The 25,166-nt window shown below is 40.0% G+C and overlaps 1 protein-coding gene across 1 annotated transcript; it reads right to left on the bottom strand.

Moving 5' to 3' along the window:
• Positions 1-6,323: 6,323 nt before the first annotated feature.
• LOC149285242 (LETM1 domain-containing protein 1-like) lies at positions 6,324-15,917 on the bottom strand. Its single transcript, XM_089495638.1, has 9 exons — positions 15,838-15,917; positions 15,135-15,286; positions 14,546-14,661; positions 14,201-14,283; positions 13,253-13,439; positions 11,265-11,366; positions 10,360-10,512; positions 9,944-10,040; positions 6,324-6,397 (listed from the first exon to the last, which is right to left on the bottom strand). Exons 1-9 carry the CDS (start codon positions 15,915-15,917, stop codon positions 6,324-6,326), a joined length of 1,044 nt encoding a protein of 347 aa, XP_089351764.1.
• Positions 15,918-25,166: the final 9,249 nt, after the last annotated feature.

The following is a 25,166-nucleotide window of genomic DNA, read 5'->3' as shown; positions in this document are numbered from 1 at the left end:
TATATATATATATATATATATATAAACGTGCACCTTTTCCTGTTTTTCACATTGAACCAGATGAATTATGAATATATCTTGGTTAAGATGTTCATTGGTGTATTGAAGAGATGCATTTCAAAATAGTTTCTTTCATGGGCAAACAAGTAATGTAATGTGTATGTGAATGTTTCTTTAATACAATGTGGTTTATTTCAAACTGCACACTACTTACAGCAAAGCAAGTTTAGAAGTTTGGAAACCATTTATATATTAAATCAATCTGTAATCCATGTTTTAGATGTGTTGATTCACATCGGATGTGTATGTATTAAATATATGTATGCACATATATAATACACATTTATTGTATAGAAAATTCTAATTCTTTAGGTTGGACAAATGCATTTTTAATGCCTTCATGTAGTTAAGGGACTCCTCCTTAAGCCGGAGTCTATTCCAGTTCTGAATAAACTGCATTATTTAAAATGGATCTGTTGAATACTACATTTTACAGTTGTATGCTAAATAACCAATTTAATGATGTTGACTGATTCAAATAAGCAAGGTATATGTATTAGAAAACCATTTCCCGTGTATACTATGGCTAAAAACATTTTAACTTTCTCTCCTCTGATTTAATAATTAAGTCACCTTCATTTTTGTTAAATTATTTCTCCGTTTTGATGGCAGATCTGATGGTCTTGGTCTCGGTGGCTTGAGAAGGTGAGGGCTATAAGGCAGGAAAGTGGTTAGATATGTTGGTTTTTGCCACAAATCGCAGCATACATGTGGTGACGGTTTGACAAGCTATAGGTAGTTTAATAAAGTAGCTATGCTAAAAGCTGTGTCGGTGAATGGTCCTCTTTAGCCATTGTGGGGCAAAACTACTCCATCAGATGTGAAGGCTGTAGAGGAACGATGAACTAGTATCCTTGGATTTACACGTCTGCCTCTGGTAAAACCAGCCGCTTAGGTCACCAATTCAAACTAACTTGCACTTTAACATGACAAATTCATGGTAAACTTATGTACCATATGCTGACTGGTTTAGATCAGTCTGTGGACCATCTGAAGAGGCTTCATGAACGTTAAATAATTTAATTGCAACATGGTTCTGCAGATATTTTGTTTGGCAACATACAGTTTCATTTTACTGTGTCCACAAAGCAATAACACAAAGTAAATTACGTTTTTGGGGACGGCTGTAGCTGACCGCTGTAAAGTATTGCTCCATCACATCACTCCGCTGTAATTTAATGTGTGAAATAGATGATCGTACCTTAATAGTGAGTTTTTTTTATTCAGTTATTAGCAGTGCCGACATTGTTTTGAAGTTTATAAATCAGATGTATAGCCTAATATACTGTCATTGGCTAAGCATATTTGGCTTTGTGTGTGAAATGATAAATGTGTAATATTAGTTGCTTCACGAATTCCCCACCAGGTTGGGCAACTTGTTAAAGTATAAAGTTAGTTAAAATTCTGTGCACTGAGAAGGGCTACGTTGGCCCTTGATACTCCATAGCTAAAGCTGTGAAAAAAGCCTACGCCTCCAATATATCTGCCAGATGGCTTTTGTGGCAGGCCTTATGGTACTTATGGCCAAATAACCGCTGTTCTGTGTGCTCTTCCTAACAATGGGAGACTCAAATGGTGCTTCTCCTAACCATCCCTAATGACTTTTAATGATCTAACTTGGATGTAGTGTAATCATGCCTACAAACTGCATTTGGTCCTAGCAAATTTACATGGCTCTCTACATGCAATTCACTAACCCTGACCAAGCTACCATTGTTGGTACTTCACTGGAGCCATTCATGATCTTCTACTCGGTTGTAAAATGAACTTACTTGGTTTTGCCATGCAGCAGTACTGGCTTACCTTGTTCTCAAGACTTTCAGCCAACTTGCTTTTTCTACAACTTTTTTGTGTGTTTTTCCAGTATCTACCAGGTTACTTACCCCAGCAAATGTGAGAAGTTCTGTCCTCTATACCCTTGTATTTTTGATCATGTGTCCCAGCAATTCAGCCATGCATCACAGCGCAAAAATAAGTTGACGTTATCCATTAATAAGAGATGGTTGTGTGAAAGCGTGTTCTGTGCTTACCACTTACCAAGCTTTCACACAACCAGCTATCTCTTATTAATGGGAAACGTCAACAATGATCTTGTTTATATTACTGGTGACCTTAAATGCCTCTCATATGTGCGTTTCGCGGTACGTTTACTAGTAAGCCCAAAGAGGAACTGTTGATTTTAGTTTATCCCAGATCCTAATTTACACTAAAATGTACTTAAATAACAGCACAGGAACAGTGAGGATGTATTCAGTGGCTAGTGGTAGAGGTGTACGTGCGCATACCTCCTAAGTGCTTCATTTAAGCAGGACAAGTCAGGAGTGATGGGGCACCGTCCCGCTGAGCTGCCTCACTGTCGCACTGATCAAGGTCTGTGCTTTTTCAGTACAGACCATGATGGCCATCTCTTGATGTATTGCAATAAAGGTGTCCTGCTTTGGGCACCTGAAATCTTTGGGGTTATTTACACAACCTACTAAACCAATGCGAGTAGGACCTAGGAATTTTGCTACAATGTTGTACATGGGGGAATCTGTTTAGAGCCAACATAGTCTCCTTTACTGGAGAGTCCTGGCAAATGGGTGAAAGGTGGTGGCTATGTATTCACAGGGTGCATCATATGTGAGCAAGAGCTGGAAAATGTGTATCCGAATAACTTGAGGGATGGCTTTCAGTGCTGGGGTCAAGAGTAGTTTTCTCAGACGTGACAGATGAACTTGAAGGAAAGCATATCCTGGTAGTTGTGCACATATTACCTAAACTCATGTTTAAGGGAAAGCTTATAATTTGTTTAAAGGGACGCTCTGATGTCCCTGACACCTCTACTATAGAATAACTCGTATTAAAGTACTCACACGTACCTTACACATTTGCTGCCATGGTACACCACCTTCTTTCTTCCTATATTATCTGAAATTTCTTGCCACTGATTATCTGCTTAAGCAAAATGGACCACATGAAGTTTTAAAGGGTCCAGGAACCTATAATATGCATTGAAGAGCATATGATGGCAGGAGCATCCCTTTACAATTGAATAGAACTCTGTTTCTGAAAATCTGGATTTAATGTTTATTTCATTAACTTCCCATGCATTTGATGGTTATGTTTAGCGACAGTCCATCAAGCAGATGAAGAGCTTGATGTTCTACTGAATTGCTTTGTTCCTTAGGGAGATATTTCACTACACGAGAAAGCGTGGGTAATGTCGGGTTGTGTAAGCACAGTTACTTTTAGGAAACGTCAATCTTCAGTCTTAACTCTGTTCCCTTCCTATGAATATGTCTACAAGGAGAAAGTTCTGGTGTTGAAGGCATCTGAACATGTATAAACGCAGTTCTCAATTGTTCCCCGTTTGTTGGTTCCAGGTTCTTGATTGTGAATATGTACTGCTTTGTGCACCTGATTTATACTTGAAATAATAAGCTTTTCCTTAAATGTTTCTGTATCAAGACTCATAAGTGCTTGCTTTGTTACAATACATTTTGACCCCGATCCTTGACTTGCACCGCTAGAATAATAAAATAATCCAGGGTTTGTGCAAGAATTTCATACTGTATAGATTTTATTCTGTGTAGCTCTAGAACACGATATCGAGTATGCTATATTTATTTGTACATTATTTATGGGAAGCTTAGAATAACCATGTTTAATGTGATGCCAAACCAGATTTTGCCAGAATTGTGGAGAGTCTACGGAGGTGTGTGTTTGTGCACAACATCAGGCCCTTAGATTTCAAAACCCTGCTCGTTCCTTTTAAAGCAGGCTTTATATTTGTGCAGAATTTGTTCTCGGACACCCTATTTCTATATCCAGTTCTGCACCGTTCACTGCAAGACCTTGTTAAAGACGTGTCTGGGGTTGGCAACCTGCTCTTAGATTTAACTCCTTTGAAACCCAGCCAGCAGCCTACTGTATCTCTCTATCCACCAGGTACAGCAGATGTCATGGATGTAGTCTAATGGCTAGTGGGTTGCAAGGTGTTAGCCCCTGTGCTAGTTTTCTGACATCTGCACAGGAGAACGTTTCACTTACACTTGCTTTTCTTTCTATTGATGCTTGCATAAATCAATTACCCAGTCCTTGCACATCTGTTATTTTCCAAAACTGTACATACATTTTCATTTGGGTAAATCCAAAGCTTGTCTTGTTTTGTTTCCCTGCCATTTTTTTTTCCCTTTATAGGATTTATGAATTGTGATAATTCTGTATTTAAAAATATTTAAATGGAAAAAATAAACAAAATTATGCTGAAACTTCAGAACTTCACAGACTTTTGTCATCAGATATTAAATGTAGTCCATTGCATTTCCAAATAACACATCTAGCTTTACTCTGTTTATTGTCCATTGAACGTGCATCTGGTAAAAAAAAAAATCGAAATCTGGTAACAAAAAAAAAAAAAAAAATCTAATAAAAAGCTTTACATCAATTAACAGAGTATGAACCGAAAGGCATTTTTAAGCGTAACCTATGTAGATATTTTTGAAGAGATGTTTCAAACTTCCACAGCTGGATCATGCACCATGTTCCATTAGTATTTTTATACAATAAATGTATTTCAGATTTGGATGGTAGAACACGTTATATCTAATCAAGTATCTGCAACCACATTGTATGCATGCATGTGTGTATGAGAGAGAGAGAGAAAATGTGGATGTGTATCTATAAATGCACGTGCAAAGAAATGTGCGTTGCATTACATAGTGATAGCAGAGCTAGGTTATTCACTAGGCACACTTGGTTTGTGTCTGGGAGCCCCTGTGCTTTAATAGGTAATCCAACGCTACAGTGTATGAGACAGTCACTCAATACAATGCGACACGACCCATGGGCTGGCACAGCACCTCCTGCCACATGCAAAGAGGAGTGGTGGCAAGCACATGTGCTCAAGCGCACCTAGTGGCAGCTGATGGTCTTAATTCATGCACCTTCCGTGGCCCTGTTTATAACACTGATGGGGGGGGGGTTGCATATTACACCCTCGCCAGCACTCAACCGATTCTGCAGAACCTCTCCATGCATTTGCCCAAGGTGCAAACAAAAATGTAAAAAGGATGAAGCGCATATGATGGCTGGTATGCAAAAGCCGTGCCAGTATATATGGTATAAATATACACTACCATTCAAACAGCGGTTCTTGGAAAAACAAGGACGTTTCTAGCTGATCATTAGAAAATCATTTTGCAGTTATGTTATAATTAACTTTTTAAACTCAAGCTTGCATTAGCGAACAACGTGCCATTGGAACACGGGAGTGATGGGAGTGATAAAGGGCCTCTGTACAGCTATGAAGATATTACATTAAAAATCAGCAATTTCCATCTAGATTTCCATCTACACTGTAATTCCAAACCATTTTATGTTATTTTAATAGACAAAATTTGCTCTTTCTTAAATCCATTTGTCAAATCCCAACATTACTTTGTAGCGATGCTTTCAAATCTGACAAAGGATGCTCCTGTACATTTTTAGCATATTTTATCTCAAAGCACCTTTTGGTTCAAACTTGAACACAATTTAAAAAAAACATAAAATGTCATTATCGGTCCTGAACAAGGAGCCTGAAAAAAATCATTTTAAAAAACGGATGTATTCTGTGATGGAAGCAGAATTTTAGTACACAACCATGCAATACTAAATATCAGCAAGTTAAACAACATTACACAAAATGTTTGAAATAAAAATAGTAATTAAAACTTGCACTTGAAACTCTAACAGCGATATGTAGCAGATTACTGATCAATGGAAATTGGTGTGTTATGGTTGCACAATATCCAATGAAAGGGTCCCAAACACTTATTTGGGATTACGTGTCAATTGTACAGTTCTGTTCAATTTAGGATCATCAGCATCTTCACCAGAGACAAGAAGTAGGCCATCTGTGAGTGCATTGCATCTCCGCATCAGGACCTCTGCTCAGTTGGTGATGGCTTGAGTCTTGCACCTACTGCAACTCCACTCGCATGGGTTGACCTGGAGGATCTGTGCTTTTTGTCTGCTTTCTTAAACAGGCTAACCCTGTTTAAATGATTTGTGTATAGCTTGGTCCCTTCTTTGTTTCAAGTGGCATGACCTACAATTTTTTTTTCATACTATGGCTTTTGTGCGTTAAACCAGCACAGAAAAGGAAGAGAAATCTCCCTGTTGTCCGTGACTGCTCCAGAACCTCAAAGCCAGCTTTCCACTGGCAAGGGTTAGTTTTGGAACATTAACCTGTAAACCATAACTTAATTGGTGAATATTGTCCAAGAGCCCTAGTGCAATCATTGCTTTAAGGAGTGGCTGTAGTTGGTAGATAAGAGGACCATACTGTGCAACAACAAGGATGCCTCAGACACTGGAAAAAACAGAAAGCTCTGGTTATTTAGGAAGAAACGGACTGATATACTATAGAAATGCACAAAGATTTCATTGTACATTAAAATAAAACACACAATTTAACTATTTGTCTCATACTGTAAAATATATTCAGCGCTGTAAGAGTCAATACACTTGTGCAGCATGAAGAATATGACCGGGAAAACAAGCAAGGCAGTAAAATCTGGTACTGACGGTCCAAAAAGATGAAACACATTATTATTATTATTATCCTTTATTTATATAGCGCCAACAGTTTACGCAGCGCTTAATACAATACATAAATTCAAGGGATATGACAAGACAAGAATTGACAGACTAAGACAAACCGATACATTTGGTGGAGAGAGCCCGGCTCGCAAGCTTACAATCTAGAGGGAAATGGGGTGACAAACATAAGGCATAGAGAAAGGGTGAGAGGTATTGTGGGGGTTGTATCGATGACAAGGAAGTTCTAGCAGCTAAGATGGTGCGGCTTCTCTGAAGAAGTGGGTTTTTAGATGTTTCTTGAATGTCGGGAGGGAGGGAGAATGCTGAAGGTTCCTTGGGAGAAGATTCCAGAGATATGGGGCAGCTCGAGTGAAATCTTGTAGACGGGAAAAGGAAGAGGTGATGAGTGAGGAGGAGAGCCTTAGCCCATGGGAGGAACGTAGGGATCGAGTAGGAGAGTATTTGCTAATGAGGTCAGAAATGTACGGAGGAGCAGTATTATGGATGGCCTTATATGTCAGTACCAGGATCTTAAATTTAATTCTAAAGGTAATTGGGAGCCAGTGGAGGGTTTCACAGAGGGGGGGAAGCAGAAGAGGAGCGACGTGCAAGGAAGATGAGCCTAGCAGCCGCATTAAGGATAGACTGTAGAGGAGAGAGTCGAGACAGTGGAGTGCCAACCAGAAGAGTGTTGCAGTAGTCAAGACGGGAAATGATAAGGGAATGAACCAGGGTTTTTGTGGATTCTTGGGTGAGGAATGGGCGGATACGAGAGATGTTTTTTAGGTGCAAGCGGCAGGATCTGGCGAGGGACTGAATGTGAGGGATGAAGGAGAGGTTTGAGTCAAGGATGACCCCAAGGCATCGGGCCTGGTTAGTAGGAGAGATAGTCGTGTTGTTAATGGTGATAGAGAATTCAGGTAGTGGAGTGGAGATGGAGGGAGGGAAGATAATGAGTTCAGTTTTAGAAAGATTAAGTTTCAGGTAGTGTTGTGACATCCATGAAGAAATAACAGACAAGCAATTGGTAATACGGGACAGGAGAGATGGAGAGAGATCAAGAGAAGACAGGTAGATTTGGGTATCATCTGCATATAGGTGATACTGGAGGCCAAATGAGTTGATTAGTTTGCCAAGAGATGAAGTATAAAGAGAGAACAGCAGAGGGCCAAGGACTGAACCTTGGGGGACACCAACCGAAAATGGAAGGGGCGATGATGTCTTGCCAGAGAAGTTGACAGAGAAGGAACGGTTAGACAGATATGAGGAGATCCAGGAGAGAGCTGTATCTCGAATGCCTATAGAAGCAAGTGAGTCTAGAAGAAGGTGGTGATCAACAGTATCGAAAGCAGCAGAGAGATCCAGTAGAATTAGAATAGAGTAGTGACCTTTTGCTTTGGCAGAGAGCAAGTCATTGGAGACTTTTGTTAGAGCTGTTTCAGTAGAGTGAAGGGGTTTGAAACCAGACTGTAGAGGGTCAAGGAGGGAATTAGAGGAGAGGAAGTTAATGAGGCGGTTGTACACAATCCGTTCAAGCAGCTTAGAGGTAAAAGGAAGCAGAGAGATAGGGCGGTAGTTAGACAAACAGACGGGATCTGAGGAAGGATTCTTTAGAATTGGTGTGATTAGCGCATGCTTGAAGGCAGATGGTACAGTTCCAGATGATAGAGAAAGATTAAATAGGTGGGTAAGTGATGGACCAAGGGATGGATATAGAGACTTTGTAAGGTGTGAAGGGATGGGGTCAAGGGGACAGGTTGTTGGGTGAGAGGAAGAAAGAAGAGTGGCTATCTCTTCTTCGGTTGTAGGGGAAAAGGCAGTTAGTATAGTAGGAGTGGAGAGAGTGGTGTTGAGTGGTGTAGGAGGGAGTTGTAAGGAAGAGAGGTCTTTTCTAATAGTCTCGATCTTCTCTTTGAAGTGGGCAGCAAGATCTTGGGCAGTGAGAGAGGTTTGGGGTGTGGGTGTGGAGGGACAGAGAAGGGAGTTGAAAGTAGAAAAAAGGCGTCGTGGGTTGGAAGAAAGAGAGGATATGAGAGTGGAGAAGTAGAGCTGTTTGGTGAGAGAGAGGGCAGAGTTGTAGGTGTGGAGCATGAATTTATAATGAGTAAAGTCTTCGCATTATATATGAAGATATTGTTTAAGATCCTTATGGGGTAATTTTTTATCCTGATCCAGTTTCATTATGAGGCTGAAATTTGTATTACTGTCCAGCCAAAAACTCCTGTCTCCCGTTACCCTTTTATACTTTACAGACAGAGCAGAAGAGGGCGCTCCGGGGCAAGCAATCCGTTTCATTTCTGCTTCTGGAAAATGAAAAGCTCCAGAACCAGCGCGGTAAATGAAGTGATGTAAGTATTAGGAGTTTTGCTCTAGAGTACAAAAACTAAAGCTGCAATTTTGTATATTATTTTTAGATCACACTAACCTCGTTATTTAAATGAAATATTAGTTTAGCCACATTTGACTCAATGGAAGCAGAAGAACAATCATGCTTAATGTTATAAATAGCACTTCTATTTAGACATGCCCCCAATGTGAATTTTTTCAGCTTCTAGGTTCAGTAAACTAACATATATATAAAAATTTGGTAATAATTCTAGTTTCTACAACATCTGCATTTTCTGCCAAGACTTTTGAAATAAAGTGAATACTTGGTGACATTTTTCCCATGTATTCCTTCAGGTACAAACTGGTACATTAGGCAAAGAGGGCCCTGCTCGCAAGCTTACAATCTAATCACATCACAAGTCAAAGCCTTCTCCCTTCTCTTCAAAGCAAGATTCAATAACTTGACATCAAACCCACTACACCTCCATTAAAATAATGGTACAGGAGTTGTATTATTAGAGCACCTTAAATTATATTAATTTTTACATAAATATACAGTTTTAAAGGGAAATTACGGTAACTAAAAATTCTAGTATAACAACTTATATCTCTAGGTCGCAACATCGCACAATTCTAATAAAAGTTACAATTTTAGTTGGAAAAGTATAAAGGCGCAAATAATTCTACTGGAATAAAAACAGTAAAATGCTGGCTGAATCTTCATAAAACCATTTTCTGTGTATGCTTTAAATTCATTTTACTATATACCGATACAATCCTTACCTTTTTTTTTTTTTCTTTTTTCAAATATTTTAATTAAAGTTTTTTCAAAAAAACATTTTTTTACATACAAAAGAACAGCAAATGACAAAAATTATAAAGAAAAAATGAGTGTTAAAATTACGGAACTTCCAACATAAACATTTAAGGATTTTTTTATTGCAATAGCGTTTAACCGTATCTTCCCAAGATACACATCAATCCTTACCTTTTAACCTACTGGAGAGTTGAAGCCAACAGCTTAACCATTTCCTGCAGTCCTCGATACCAAGGTGACCGGCATTCAGTCCTCTAATATAACACGCCTGACAAACAGAACACATACAGTAAGTAAAATGCTTGTTAATGAAAGCTGAAGCTGTTGGTGATAATGTGATATTTAAGAGGTCTATGGGAAATCTGCTCTTTAGTCTCGCACATGCTCATAGCTGTCATCCCACAAAACGATATCAATAAGTAACAGTAGATAAAGAGTATTACGTCCCAACCACTATTACCTCTTTAAATGCAAAAAAAATAAAAAATAAAAAGTATTACGGTGATAACACCAGCAAACAGTATCTACGCTCACAGGTTGTTTTGTGTTATCCAGGCTGTGTACTGGAAAGGTTAATAGATTTTTACCCTCTTCAATTCCGCCTCTGAGAGCTCGTTGACCCCTAGCTGGAGCAGAGCACAGTCCAGGTTGTGTATCTCGCAGATATGGCTCCCAAGCCGACGCTGAAGAAGAAATGCTGGCAAATGCGGTGTCAGGAACATAACACGGCTAAGAGATTTCTGCGTGACAGACAGACAGACAATCTGTAAATTACAGCTACAGATTCACAAACATACCTAGAGAGCCCACTGCACATAGCTTGTAAAGCAGAGAGGTGACATGTAGAAGCATTACTTCATTTCATAATGATCACAGGGAGTCTAGTGAAGTGCAAATCAAAGTGCGATAAAAACATGAATGTAGGGGGAAAAAGTGACCCCCAACAGGGAGGTATCTGTGATTGGTAGTGACTGTGATTACAGTTTGGAACAGTTTTAACTAGACCTATTCAAAATTAATTAATAAACTCATAATTGCCATATTTCAAATGGAGTATATGTAAGAATCCTTCATATGGTAGTCAAGCAGAATCAAGTTTATCAAGTTACATAGAATTTATGGCATCTTTATAACTGCTAACACTCCACAACCTACATTGTGAAAGGAGCAGAGTAACCATTTCCTTCTGCAATCACTATGAAATTGAGCCAGTTTCTTCTCCGTTTACCTTCTCTCCCAATCTTTCTAATATAATGCAAGCTTCCAACAGCTGAGTGCTCTACCTCGTAATGCATTGTAAGCTCACAAGCCAGGGCCTTATGAAATTCTGCACCGGTATCCAATATCATTTCCGAATACTTTAGCAATCAGTAACTAGTTAACTGTATTATAGTATTTAAATTTTTTTTTTATTTATATTGCATAGAAAACAACTTCATATTTACCAACCAAAAGGTGAAAAAGAACATTATTAAAAAAAATAGCCTTGTACCATTTGTTGAGGACCGAGACTCTTCATACCCAGTGGTGGCCCTGAGAACGCAGCTCGGACGGCATGGATGTCGTTCACCTGCGGATGGGAGCCGTGCTTCACCTACAATACACAAGGTAGTCACATTGCCATACCGACGTTAAAAGCACAACCGATCGTGCTTGGCTCCTCCTCAATGACAGTCCTATAGCCTATTAGCAATCAGCCGGTGTACATTTAAAAGTTCTGTAAATAGGTTTACATAGAGTCAAAACATTGCTATCTCATACAGCTGGAACTGATATGAAAAAGCAAATATTGAGATATCATGCCAACTCGTTATTTTATTCTTGTTATTTGCCCTCTTCCCGATCTCTTAATTTTGCTTATTTGCCTCGTTTAAATGTTTTAAATCTAATTTTAATACAAGACAACATGAGTAAACACAAAACACAGCCTTTAAATTATCATTTCATTATTGCAGGTAAAGAGTTAATCACCCATATGAAAAAGTAATTTCGACCATTTGCGCCACCTTTAGTGGCAACCAGGGCCGCCCCGACAATGGAGCCGAGTGGGGCAACTCACTCACCGAGTGGTTTGATCTCTCTCTCCTCTGCGAGCCCTCTAGCTCGGTCTCGGTGCGGGCTTGTAATGTTTAGTCCCGGAAGATGATGTCATTTCTGGCGCTCAGCATTACAAGCCGGCACCGAGCAGGGAGACTCACCACAGGACTGCTGAGAGGTAAGTACGGGGGCGAGAGAGGAAGGGTAGATAATGGGGGGGGGGGCGGCAGGGAGAGGAAGGATAGATAATGGGGGGGTGGGGGGCGCATTTTAAACTTCGCCCCAGGCGGCATTTTGTCTTGGGCCGGCCTTGGTGGCAACAACTGCAATCAAATGTTTGCCATAACTGACTAGGAGTCCTTTACATCGCTGTGGGTGAATTTTGGCCCACTCTTCCTGGCAGAACGGTTTTAATTCAGCAACATTGTAAGGTTTGAGCATGAACTGCCTTTTAATTTCATGCCACAGCATCTCAATCAGGTCCCATTCAGGACATTAACTAGGCCACTCCAAACCCTTCTTTTTGCTTCTTTAGAGCCATTCAGAGGTGGATTCGCTTGTTTGGTTTGGACGATTGTCCTGCTGCATAACCCAACTGTACCTGAGCATTGGGTCACAGACTGATGGCCGGACATTCTCCATTTTGTGGTAGTGAGCAGAAATCACGAGTTCCATCAATTATGGCAAGTCACCCAGGTCCCAGCAAAGCAGCCCCAGACCATCAAACTACAACTATCATGTTGAACTGTTATGATGTTGCTATTGTGGATTGCTGTGTAAGCTTTACGCCAGATGTAACAGATCAGTGTCTTCCAAAAAGGGGGTCATCAAGATGTTTTTTGGCAAATGTCAGCCTTTGCATTCTCCTTGGTTCAGCGGTGGTTTTCACCTTGTAACTCTCCCATGGACACCATTTTTGGAATTGTGAACTGAGGCCTGCGGTTAGCGTGCGTTCCTTTGTGATCTCCAGGATGAGTTCTCGGGGTGCTCTAGCAGGAATTGTGGTAGGCTGGCCATTCCTGGGAAGATTCACCACTGATCCAAGTTTTCTTCATTTGTAGATAATGGCTTTCACTGGAGTCCCAGAGTCTTAGAAATGGCGTTGTAACCCTTCCTAGACTGATAGAAGTCAATAGCCTTTTTTTCTATCAGTTCTGGAATTTCTTTATGTGCTGCTTTTTAAGACCTTTTGCAAGACAGAGTCTATTTCATTGATGTTTAGAGTCAACAGTGGTGGCAGTAATCATGCCTGGCTGCATTTTGTGTTTATTTGGGTTATCTTTGTCTAATATTAGTTTGATGATCTGAAACATTTAAGTGTGACAAATATGCAAAAATAAAAGAAACTGCAAAGGTGCAAATTCACACCACTGTATGCAGGACCGTATCAAAGAAAAAAGTAAAGGACTTGAAATTAATGAAGACCAAAGATAAAATGAGTACCTGTGTGCACAGCTGGATCATCTGACTTTGGAGATGCTGATCTGTGACTTGAGGAACTGCTTTTAACAAGCCGTCTAAGACATCATCATAGACCTCCAGTCTCATGCCGTGATAAATGTCAAGGAACTCTTCCTGCTGTTTAGGGGTCCAAAAGTGACGAATTAACAACTGCCGGGGAAATAGATACCTTAATGGGAAAAAAAGAAATTATGTTTTTTAAAATTCCCTGGATCTAGTTTTTTTAAACAAATTAATACATTAAGGCACACTGTTTACAATATTTTATCATTTGCTACTTACTGTACTTCAAAGGTATGGCTTCTCTAAGCCTGTCTTCAAGCCTTACAAGCACGGTTTCATGTTCTACTCCCAAATTATCTGGTAGATTATTTTTGAGACCAAATATATTAGATTTTTTGTTTGTTTTTAAATAAAACCACCCTACAAACCATGAACCTACTGCTCGATGTATACGTGAAGACAGCCCTCTAGCTATCCCAGTGTGACCCCAATGCGGTATTTCTTCTGCACAGCCCTTTTTTAGCACCAAAAAAGGTGAATTACTGCATAAAAAGACAATGTTTATGTCTTCCTTTTTGTATATGTTGTTCTAAATTATTGAAATAAAAAAAATAATTCAAAAAGATGCTTTGTATGAAAAATCATGCTTTTCAATGTTCAAATGTTATTCAATTTCAGAATATGAAAGTCATCCACTCATAATTAAGAGCCAACCTACTGAAGCTACAGGTATATTTAGGAACAGTTCCCAAAAAAACCTCTTTCCAGACCAACGGATGAAGTATCCCTATGGAGTGCCCATGCAACTTGGCCCTGATGTGTCCTGCACCCTCTGAATCTATGCTTGGCTCTATAAGAATGGCTCATAGGATGTATGGATATCTCTTTAAACTCGACATGGAAAGATGAAGCTGTTGATTTACTTACATTAGGAGGAAAACTAGGTAGTTGGCGAAGGGTGGAATGGAAATAATCACCACAGGTGCAGCTTTTCTAATATCTTGTCGAAACTGGAAGGGGAAAAAGGTGAATGAAGGACAATCTAGATCTAAATATTTAAATAAAATGTACAATTGCCACAAGGTTTCTAAATGGCTTAGTGCCTCAAATCACACTCTATGGCAGATCAAGTATATACAGTCATTGACAGATCTGCAGGATCCATAATGTAATTATAGAGTGACTATAGTTAGTAGGGTGCATTGAGAGGCTATTTTGGTACATAAAAGGTAAAGGCTTTATATGTTTAAAGAAAACAAAAAAAAAACACACCTGTCTCAACTTCTCCATTTCCCTGTAAGGCAGTTGGTGAAACTGTAGCCCTTGATAGTTCATTTTTTGTTTGATCATCCCTACTTCTTTTGCATCCATCAACAACATCCTGAAACCTGTACGAGCCATGGAGCCAATTGAACAAAGAAAAGAGTTACAGCAACGTACTATAAAAACATTCATTTTCATTCAGTTCATAATAGGCAGTCTTGGAAGACAGGAAGATGACATCTAAATTAAAGCTATATATTTATTTTTTTATTTATGTAGCGGAGAACTTCTTACAATACCTATATTCAAAAGGTTATTAGATAGATAAACCAATGCATTAGGCAAAGAGGGCCCTGCTTGAAAGTTTAAATATATTTTTTTTAAAATCAGATCATTTTCCCTTAGCCTTAAGTTGGGTCGTGATCACATACGGCCAAGCAAACCAAAAACAACGCCTTCTGCGCATTAAAGATTCAGTAAGACTTGGCTCTGGAGGACTGCATGCTTCTACAGCGCTGATGCCATATTAACGTGTAACATTATATGTATTGTTTGTTACGTTGATAGCAATAACGCAATTAGATTAGGAGCTGCTTACCTTTTGTAAAGGTGGAGTATAACAAATAAAACCTTGGAAACTTTCTTTCCAAAAATTGTTCATATTTGGTGTTTATGTATTTAGCTTTGGACGTTATTACCGAGAACACGCTCTTGGGTTTGGTATTGGTAGATAGGTGGCAAGGCTGATACCTGCGAACACACAATGACCATTACGGGAAGACAAAGACAAATCAAACAATAGGACTGCAACGAGACGAAATGTTCTAGAGGGTCAGGAAGAATAATGAATAACCATTGTGAGTGTGACATTAATAGATTAACAAAAACTAATCATTAAATAAAGATTTTTTATTGAACCAGAACTTTTTTTGGAGAGGAAAAAAAGAAATAAATTATTTGGTGGTTTATTTATTATCACAAACAAATGCCATACAGACTCTTAAAAACAGGAGGCCCAAACAAAGGATTATGCCTGTTAATTGGCCATAGCTGGTTGGTATAGGACTGTACAAATGAATGTATATGAATGGTAGGTATATCACATCAGACAATACTTAGAATGTTTACATTATACCCACTGGCTGCAATCAGATTAAGAATTATTATTAAACTTATGTTATCATGAGCCACATGCCTATAAAATATTACTGTCATATAGGATCCACCCAAACATTATGTCCGGTACTGCTCTGCCGCCCTAACCCCTTTCCCGATGACAGACAGGCCCTCTATCTACTCACAGCATTAAGACACATTTTCTGAGCCGCTGATCACCTCCATCCAAAACAGACCGGCACATCTTCACCCTGTACAGCGCCATGTTTTAGGATGAGAGCCGCCTCAAACGACAAGGTCAACGGAGCCGAGGTCAGGCGCTACAGTGTTACGTCACCCACGCAGCCGCCGCGGCGGCCATCTTTCTTGATGGCAAAGTCTCTCCCCCCTCCCACGAGGGCACGTTGACTGGTCACAAGTGATAACACAGAGGGGGGACAGATGTACAGTAAATTTCCTACTAGGTGCGTTTCGGTAGTAAATACGTAGAAATTAGTCTCTGTGTAAAGCTTGTATATAGGGAGTAATGTAAAGATTGTGCAAGTTATAGCATAATTTAGGGGCAGTAAAGCACCTCTTTATTAAGCAATGAATAATGTAAGAAATTCTGACACAGTTCAGTCTGGTAACACAGTGTGTTTTGGGAAATATCCCTTAAACGGGTTGCCCACCCCGAGAAGGGACAGGTAACGTTCAGCGCAGGTGCTGCCAGGTGTCCCAGTAATAAAACCGAAGGGATCAGCTCACACCCAGCAGATACATACTGCTAATGGTAACCTATATCAGGCATAAGTATTGGGGATTCCTTCACGCTATATGGCCATATATTGCTTAGCCCAACACCACATCACAGTACCTCCATAGCGTATATTGGCACTATGGGGCTGTATCCATGAGGGAACGCTTTGGGTTTTGCCCAAAGGCTCTGGATAATCATGGAGAAAGTCTGGGTCGCAGGAGCGCTGTTGTGATGAACCCCCCTTTCCCATCTACTTCCTACCTAACCACAGAAAGTTTTCCTGCGTGTGGGTTGAACCCAGCACTCGGCATCAACGGGGCCGCCCACCGGCATTACCAGGACTGCCTAGCGGCATTCCCCAAAAACGGGTGAGCTCCAGGTAGCAGGAGCCAATAAATTGAGATTTATTATTTTTGTCTGGTAGTCAAACAGCCTATGACACTTTGTTCACATGCTTTGTATCCAAAACACATTTACAGAAAGGGAATGCGTAGAAAACCCATAAATGGAGCCCGGAAAGGAGCCAGTTATCATGTAACAAGTCATTGTTATGCTAGACACTCCAGTGGTTATGTAGAAGTAAAACATGCCAAGATCTTCCAGTAGCACATCAATTTCTCTAAATCGCAGCAGCCTGGTGAGGATTTGGTCCTGTGCCTCTCTTCCCAGCCATTCCCTTTACACTAATGGACTCGGTAGAGAGATAATCACCTGCTACTACCGGTAGTCACTAAGTAACATAAAATGCTGGTTTGATCCTCTAAATGAAGTATCCATCTTCAGGTGGGGGTGGGAGGACCTCTTTAAGTGTTGGGTGGAGATATTAACTGGCTGCTCTCTACAATGCAGGTAAGTAATGGGGCCAAGCAGGTTTTCAGTTTAGCGGCTTATTAGCCCTCTGTGTTTTAGATTGGGGGTTTTCACTGGAAATCTGCACTGTTGCTAAAGCCTTAAGAATTATTTATGCTTCTATAAAGAGCTCCCCAAAGTATCCATTGTCCTCTTCAATTACTGGAATGGGTAAGCGATTCATGTAATGCTGCGCCTCTCAAAAGCATCTCAAGCTATGGGGTTTGTGCACTTTTGTTATGTCAGTGAATTTATCTGGTGATACCCCACATAATGCATTGTGTTATCCAATGTTAATGTAAATGCACTGCTTTGGATGTCAGTGGTGATTGATGCACACAAAGGGTCCAAATCACTTGTAACACACAATGGTTTTTGTCCTATAAATGGCTAACATTAAGTAAACCCTGTTGTGTCAAATATATATATATATATATATAATGTGTGTGTGTATGCACATGGGGTGGAATTTATCAATGTTGGCTATCTCATAGTAACTCCGTTTATTTCCATCTGTGAAATGAACCAACTCTTAAAGATCTGATAACATTTTTATTATGCATCTATTGTATACTGTTGATCCACTGTATTGATCATTTAGCAGCAGTAGTGCATTTATAATGATTGCAGCTATTCAGATTCACCTGCAGCCCATATACTTAAATGTAAGCTTGTGAGCCGGGTCCTCTATTTTAGTCTTGTCATTGAAGATATTATATATGTATTGTAAGAAGCGCTGCGTAAATTGTCGCTAAATAAATAAAAGATATGGAAGCCACTGGTGTCTGCACCTGTGTCAGCAGTGTGTGTGCGCATGCACATTGACCAGCAAGTAATCAGGTGGAGAGAGACTAATGGCAACCGGGGAAATTACTCTTCCTGCTAATTGCAAACCACAAGGGTTTAATACCTTGTCTAGCCTGAATGAGATACAACAAGCTCAAACAAGGAAACTGATCTTAAAATGTGGACAGGCACAGTTTGAGTGGAGTTTGTGCTGTGAGACGCCTTTCACCTAACAAAGTTAAATAAAGTGGGGTTTCATCCATGCAAATGACAAGCTGGTGGATTAATTGGTAGCTAATAACATACCCGGTGGTAACATGTACTGTTCTAATAATAATTAGGTATAGGGGACCTTATAACAAAGTGCACATCCTGCTCTGATGGTTTGGTCCAACTACTGTACAATGTACTTAATCATGAGCAAAACAAAATACTACAAATATAGGAGAAGCAACTCTTATTACTGAAAAGTTGTGTGTGTATAATGTGCTCTTCTGGTCGGCTCCTAATGGTATCTGATTTTACAAATTTTCTAATTACATCTTCTGTTTTTGACACGAAGCATTCTTCTTGTAAAATAATATTCTAAAGTTTTTGATTTAGACAACTCTAGAGGGGCCAGGTAGAAAACATTGGAAGAGACGGATGATAGGCACCTACACAGTACAATTTATTCGTAAGGGACATCATAATCACCGGAGTTTGGGATTAGTCCCGTAACTGTTATGAGTGGAAAGCCAGAATTTGAGGTTAGAAATTATGAATCCGCAATGTAAGAAATTAGTTTCTGGGTCAGATGACCTATTAACACAGTACTATGTTTTTTTGTTTTTGTTTAGTATACTAAGCTGTAAAACATAGAATTTCAGAAAGGGACATGCATACTATAATTATGTTAAGTCCTATGTAAGCTAGGTGATCACGTAGATGTGGAAGAGTGAGACAATTATCATGGCATGTCCCCATTAAAAACAATGACCATTAGGTGTTTGAAATAATAGTGCTAGCAGGCATGACCACTTAGACCAGCAAATATTACCCTTCTGAGTAAGATTACATTGACAAAATAGCTCTTTGTTATTATTATGCCAGAAAATGGGCAGGCATTGAAAACCTCCATGTTTGCTAAAAGCACTTCAGATGATCAAAGGCTGGGTATGTTAAGCCAAATGCCACGTGTCTCATTTATTTACATCATCAGGCGGCCACTGGCCCTAAAGAGTCAGGGACATTTTCTTATCCCTGGACTGGCCCTGGCCATCAGTATTTGATTTATGCATTCACTGTAGTACCTTTTTAACCTGGATTCCCTTGGCTATGCAGCTCTGTGTTTGTTATAGCAGATGTTTCCCTGTTTAGGCTATCTTGTCGATGTTTGCATCCTTCCGTTATTCTTTGATCATCTTATTAGTTATCATTCCCCTTCCTTTCTTTTCCTCTGTACATATTTGAAAAAGACTTTCGATTAAAAAGTGATTTCCCAAAACTAATGTGACTAAACAAGCGGATAACACTCTGTTCAAATAGGTAAAAACCAAGCAACATAGAAGTTTGTGCTTTCCTTCAATAACTAGGTGCTTCAGACGATTATACAAACATTATGTGCACATAGCTAGTTAACTACTTAAGAACAATAAAAAAAAAAAAACAAAAAAACACAAATTCTGCATATACCCAGTGAGTACCATTGGGGGAAAAAAGTCTGAGATACATATCGGGGCTCCTATCACATTGTATGGCCACCATGCCAAAGTTTGGCAAGTTCTATCTAATTCTTCATGGCTATATTGCTTACCAAGAGCTCAATCAGTGGGACTGCTTTGCACTTTAACCCAAGAGACTCACAAGCGTTATTTAATTTTAAGAATGTTTTGTAAGGTATAGTCTCTGTAGATTACTGGTGGGATTTGTCTCTAAAGTTCCTGTATGTATGAAGTGTGTGTGGGTTTTTTTTTTTGGTTTTTTTTTTTTAAATATCATTTGAAATTACTTCTGCCTTTCCTCAAAGATTAATACATTGAATAATTAAATTCCTTTTATGGTCCTGTTCACTGTGCAGTTGTTAGGAACTTTCTAAACCTATTAATGTTCTTGCTGATAAAACATTTTTTTTTTTTTTTCTTCATTCTACAGACATGGAGCTTCTGTGAAAAGTCACGTCTACAGGTGTGTCTTGTGTGCTGTTCAAGTCTGTTCCTAATGACATCTGAACAATCTGCTGAGCTATGAAAGTTTACCAAGTACATCATCTGTAAACGTTGACATATTGGTTTATTGCTTTGATACATGTAGGTATTTGGTCAGAGACCAGATTTTTTTTTCCTGTTAGAAAAGCCTTACATGATTTTTATTTAGAGGCTTCTCTGTGGTCTAGATTTAGAGTTATGGATTGATGATAGGAACTGTTGTTGGATGATGGGGAGCTTGGACTTCAAGTTTTTTAATTTGATTCTTACAGGAGTGGAATTATGTAATGCTGAGTATAACAAGCTAGAGAACATACCGTAGTATATATGCAAAAGTGATAGGTTTGTTACGATTATGTTAAACGGTCCTGATCACCTTATAAGAACATATGTTGTATTCATTATTTTTTATTAGTTTTACGCGTGGAATTTGGGTTGCTTTTCTTCTTTGCAAGAACATATGTTGAACAGATGTGGATACATAGGATTATTTTTATAGAATGTCCTATTTGAGAATTAAAGGCCATCTGAGAAACTGTGAATATATATTACACCGATCAGCCATAACGTTATGACTACTGGCAGATGAAGTGAATAACACTGATAATCTTGGTATCATGGTACCTGTAAGTGGGTGGGATATATTAGGCAGCAGGTGAATATTTTGCCCTCAAAGTTGATGTGTTAGAAGCAGGAACAATGGGCAAATGTAAGGACCTGAGTGCTTTGACAAGTGGCCAAATTGTGATGACTAGAGGACTGGGTCAGACCCTCTCTAAAGTGGTCCAAAGAAGGAAAAGCGGTGAACTGACAACAGGGTCATGGGGGGCCTCTGTGGTCAAATCCCACAGAAAAGCTGCTGTACCTCAAATTGTTGAAAAAGTTAATGGTGGTTACATAGATACATAGGCTCAAAAAGACATGCCTCCATCAAGTTCAGACTTTCCCATATCTCTTAATTGCTGTTGATCCAAAACAGTTGTGATAGAAATGTGTCAGAACACACAGTGTGTTGCAGGTTGTTGGGTATGGGGCTGCGCAGACCAGCCAGGGTGCCCGTGCTGACCCCTGTCTGCTGAGGAAAGCACCTAGGATGGGCATGAAGAAATGGAAAACACTGGCCTGTCCTGATGAATCACGTTTTCTGTTACATAAGGTGAATGGCTGGGTGCGTGTGCTTCGCTCACCTGGAGAACACATGGCACCAGGATGCACTATGGGAAGAAAGCAAGCTGGCAGAGGCAGTGTGATGCTTTGGGCAATGATCTGCTGGTAATCCTTGGGTCCTACCATTTCATGTAGATGTTACTTTGACACGTACCAGCTAACTAAGCATTGTTGCGGACTATGTACACATTTTCACGCACACAGTATTCCCAGATGGCCTTGGCCTGTTACAGCAGAATAATGTGCCCTGACACAAAACAAAAAATGGTTCAGGGGTGCTTTGAGGAACACAACGAGTTCAAGGTGTTAACTTGGCCTCCGCATTTCTCAGCTCTCAGTCCATTTGAGCATCTGTGGGATGTGCTGGATAAACAAGTCTGATCCATGGGGGCCCCACCTCGCAAATTACAGAACATAAAGTATCTACTGCTAAAGTCTTGGTGCCAGATACCACAGCACACCTTTGGAGGTCTAGTGGAGTCTATGCCTCGATGGGTCAGGGCTGTTTTGCCAGCACAAAGGGGACCTACACAGTATTAGGCAGGTGGTCATAATGTTATTGCTGATCGGTATGTGTGTGTATGTATATATATATATATATATATATATTAATGTTAGTGCTAGCAGGCCTAAGCCACTTGAGTAAGTTTACACTGACAAATGCAAAGTTTTGGCAAAGGCTTTGACTATTTACATAGAGGATAATTCCCATTTCTTAGATTTTTCATTGGGTGGGTAGTTAAGACAGCTTGCCGGCTGAGTTCCCATTGAGTTCTGCAAGGACTCTGCTCTGGAGGTGATGACTCACTGAACCCGGGAAGCTGAAAAGTGGCCAGCAAGTTTCCAGTTAGCTCAGCAAGTTTGAAAAGACTACAAGTTTGCCAAAAGCACCTTGAAATGTTTTTTTCTGGGAAAAGCCTCGGATGTATCACAATGAAAATTCTTAAAGTGTCCTTCACTATAGAGTAGACTTAGTTCCCGTGGTGGTGTGTTGCTGATGTCCTGGTGTATGTTGAAGTTAAACAAGGTACTTATTGAAAGACTGAGGTTCTTCAGACCTGTTATTAAAAGAAACCGGGACATCAAAAGTATAAATCATGGCTCTTTGTCAATCCACATAGCAAAGCTTAATATCCTGATTTGCATAGACGGCAAAGTGAAGATGACCTGGTAAATGGTCAACCTTTAGCAAAGTAGACTTATTTACAAACCCTTTGTTTATGATTAACAGATGTGACACAAAAACAACAAAGCAAACATGTGCTTCATTGAGTTTGCAGAACATATGTACCCTATACAAGGCGTGCTACAAAACACAAACATTGACAGCTTTGCAAAGTATATACAGGCATAATGTTTGTACAGGCCATAATAGTAGCTAAAAAATACACCCTAAACATCAAAACACATACATACAAGTAGTGTACTGTGGTTTAGCAGAGCATCTACAATAATTCGTAAACTGTTGTGAGATACACCACAAAGAAAAGCAACGTTAATCATGACAACAATTAAAACCGTTCCATGGCAAAAGTGTTATTGCTGTAGGAATGATACCTGGAGGTGGAAGGGGGCAAGTGCAAATGGATATCACAAAACTTCCAAGGGTTGATGGGACCGGGAGGGGGAATAGTCCTCTTGCTATTAGAGACTGTGAACGATGGAGTGATATTTAAGCAAGCTGAGGATAAGCAGTCCTGGAACACCAACTAAAGAAGTGGGAGACGCTGCAGCATTAAATTCAAAAAAGTAAATGGTGCAAGATGTACAGTATATGACCAAAAGTATGTGGGTGCCTCTCCTAATTATGTTTCGGTCACACCCATTGCTAGTAAAGGCAAGCACATTGGCAGTAGATTGGTCATACTGAAGAGCTGACCATAGGATTCCACCTTTGTCACATGTTTGTGAAATTTTTGCCCTGCTAGATCTGCCCCGGTCCACTGTAAGTGCTTATTGTGAGGCGGAATTGTCTAGGAATAATGGCTAAGCCACGAAGTGTTAAACAATGCGCACCCACAGATCAGGGCTGCTGAGTGCTTACTACAGAGGTCCAAACTGCTTCTGGAAGCAACATCCGCACAAGCACTGTGTGTTGGGAACTTAATGAAATGGGTTTCCATGGCTGAGCAGATGCACGCAAGCGTCCCCTGGAGGGGTGTAAACTACGCTGCTACCGGACAGAGCGGACACCTATAATGTGGAGTAATGAATCGCGTTTCACTATCTGGAAGTCTGATGGTTGGATGCCAGGAGAACACTACCTACCGGAATCCATAGTGCTTACAATAAAGTTCAGGATTTGGGCTTCTTGGTTCTAGTAAACAATAATGTAAATACTACAGCATACAAAGACAATTGTATGCTTACCCAAATAGCCTCACCGACAAAATGCATACTAAAGAACCTACTAAGTAACTTAAGAAATGAAATATGCATCTCGTTGCAACTATGAGTCTTGCAGCTTTTTAACATATCACCTTACCCGTCTCTGCAATTCCTAACAATTTTAGAGGTTTAAAACAGCCGATCACTGGTGGCAAAGCATGCCCATCGAAAGGAGTGGGAGCGCTTTCTGCACAGGCATTGTGTTAAATCGTCTAGAAACCTCACATGACTGGAGGTTGGTACCATTGCATGTGCATTGCTGAGCAGAAGATCAGTTCAAGCCAAAGCTCTCTATGCATAAGACGGTGACGCTCTTTCATGCATTAAAACGCATACGATGGCTGGAGGGTAAATCTAGTACTTTTGTCAAATGCAGTTCTAAATTTTTATTCAGTATTTATCAAATTACTGTACTAATTACTATACTAATGCTAAAGTTTGGTTTCCAATTTAACACACCCTTTAATGGATAGATCTGTTTACGAGAAGAGGGTGGTCAACTTTATTAAATGAAATTAAAGGAGAATTGTTCTGTGGCTCTTAGGTGAGGTAGGTTTTTTTTTTTTAATTTGGTGACATGCTGATGCCTTGGCCAAAATTATCAAAGGAGGGAGACCACAGAGAATTTACATGATATTGTCACATTCTACCCAGGCTGCGGAGCTACAGTTTCTCTGTTTTTTGCTACAACCCATTCCTAGATTTCCTTATGCTCTGTTCTGATCTTCCATTCCTTGCTTCTAGTTCTACCCTTTGCTTCAGCTCTGTTTCCTTTATAAGGTGTGCCCCACCCATTATGTTTGTCTCAGTCTACAGGTATGTCTCTCTGATATGTGTTTGGATTTCTTCTTTAGTACCTCTGTAGGCAGGGCTTAGCGTTAGGGCCCACCGAATATTGGAGTACTTTGGCATATTAGTGGGCTAAGCATACTATGGCCATAAGATGTGACGGAATCTCCAATTGTTATTTTATAGTCCTAGTCCTGTGGTTTCTGTGTATTCTTGTCATGTCCTGTTCATGTCGGATCTTGAGTATTCCTTGTCTTGTTCCATGTTGTGCCCTGTATTATGCATATCTTGTCTGGTTATGTTTCTTGCTTGGTCTCCCTGTCCCTTGCTTGTTATGTTTCTGCTATATGCTCTGCTTAGCTTCCCTACTCCCAGCCTGCAGCATCCTGCACATGATTCCAGTGCAATGTCTCATGCCTGCTCCAGGGTGCCTGCAGGATATCTCCAAGTTCTGCTCTGTTGAGTCATCATCCGCTGCTATGTCAGGGCGCTGGTATGTTGCTGCACAACCCTAGATGCTCACCACCCGGGTGAGTGCAGTCGCCCTTCACCAGGCCGTATCCTGTGACTCCACTTCTGCATGTGTAATCCCTGCATTTCTCCATCCTTG

Source organism: Sceloporus occidentalis, unplaced genomic scaffold, assembly GCF_023333645.1.
Source record: "Sceloporus occidentalis isolate IW3139 unplaced genomic scaffold, rSceOcc1.0.p SCAF_82, whole genome shotgun sequence".
Classification (NCBI taxonomy): Eukaryota; Metazoa; Chordata; class Lepidosauria; order Squamata; family Phrynosomatidae; genus Sceloporus; species Sceloporus occidentalis.
The sequence above is the reverse complement of the archived record's forward strand: the minus strand, read 5'-3'. Positions and strand labels throughout refer to the sequence as shown.

Excerpts from the sequence above, each read along its gene's own strand:
- LOC149285242 (XM_089495638.1), bottom strand. The coding sequence starts at position 15,917 with ATGGCGCTGTACAGGGTGAAGATGTGCCGGTCTGTTTTGGATGGAGGT. Across the intron at positions 15,287-15,837 it reads AGAAAATGTGTCTTAATGCT|GTATCAGCCTTGCCACCTAT; the intron begins GTGAGTAGATAG and ends GTGTGTTCGCAG. Across the intron at positions 14,284-14,545 it reads AAATGGAGAAGTTGAGACAG|TTTCGACAAGATATTAGAAA; the intron begins GTGTGTTTTTTT and ends TTCCCCTTCCAG.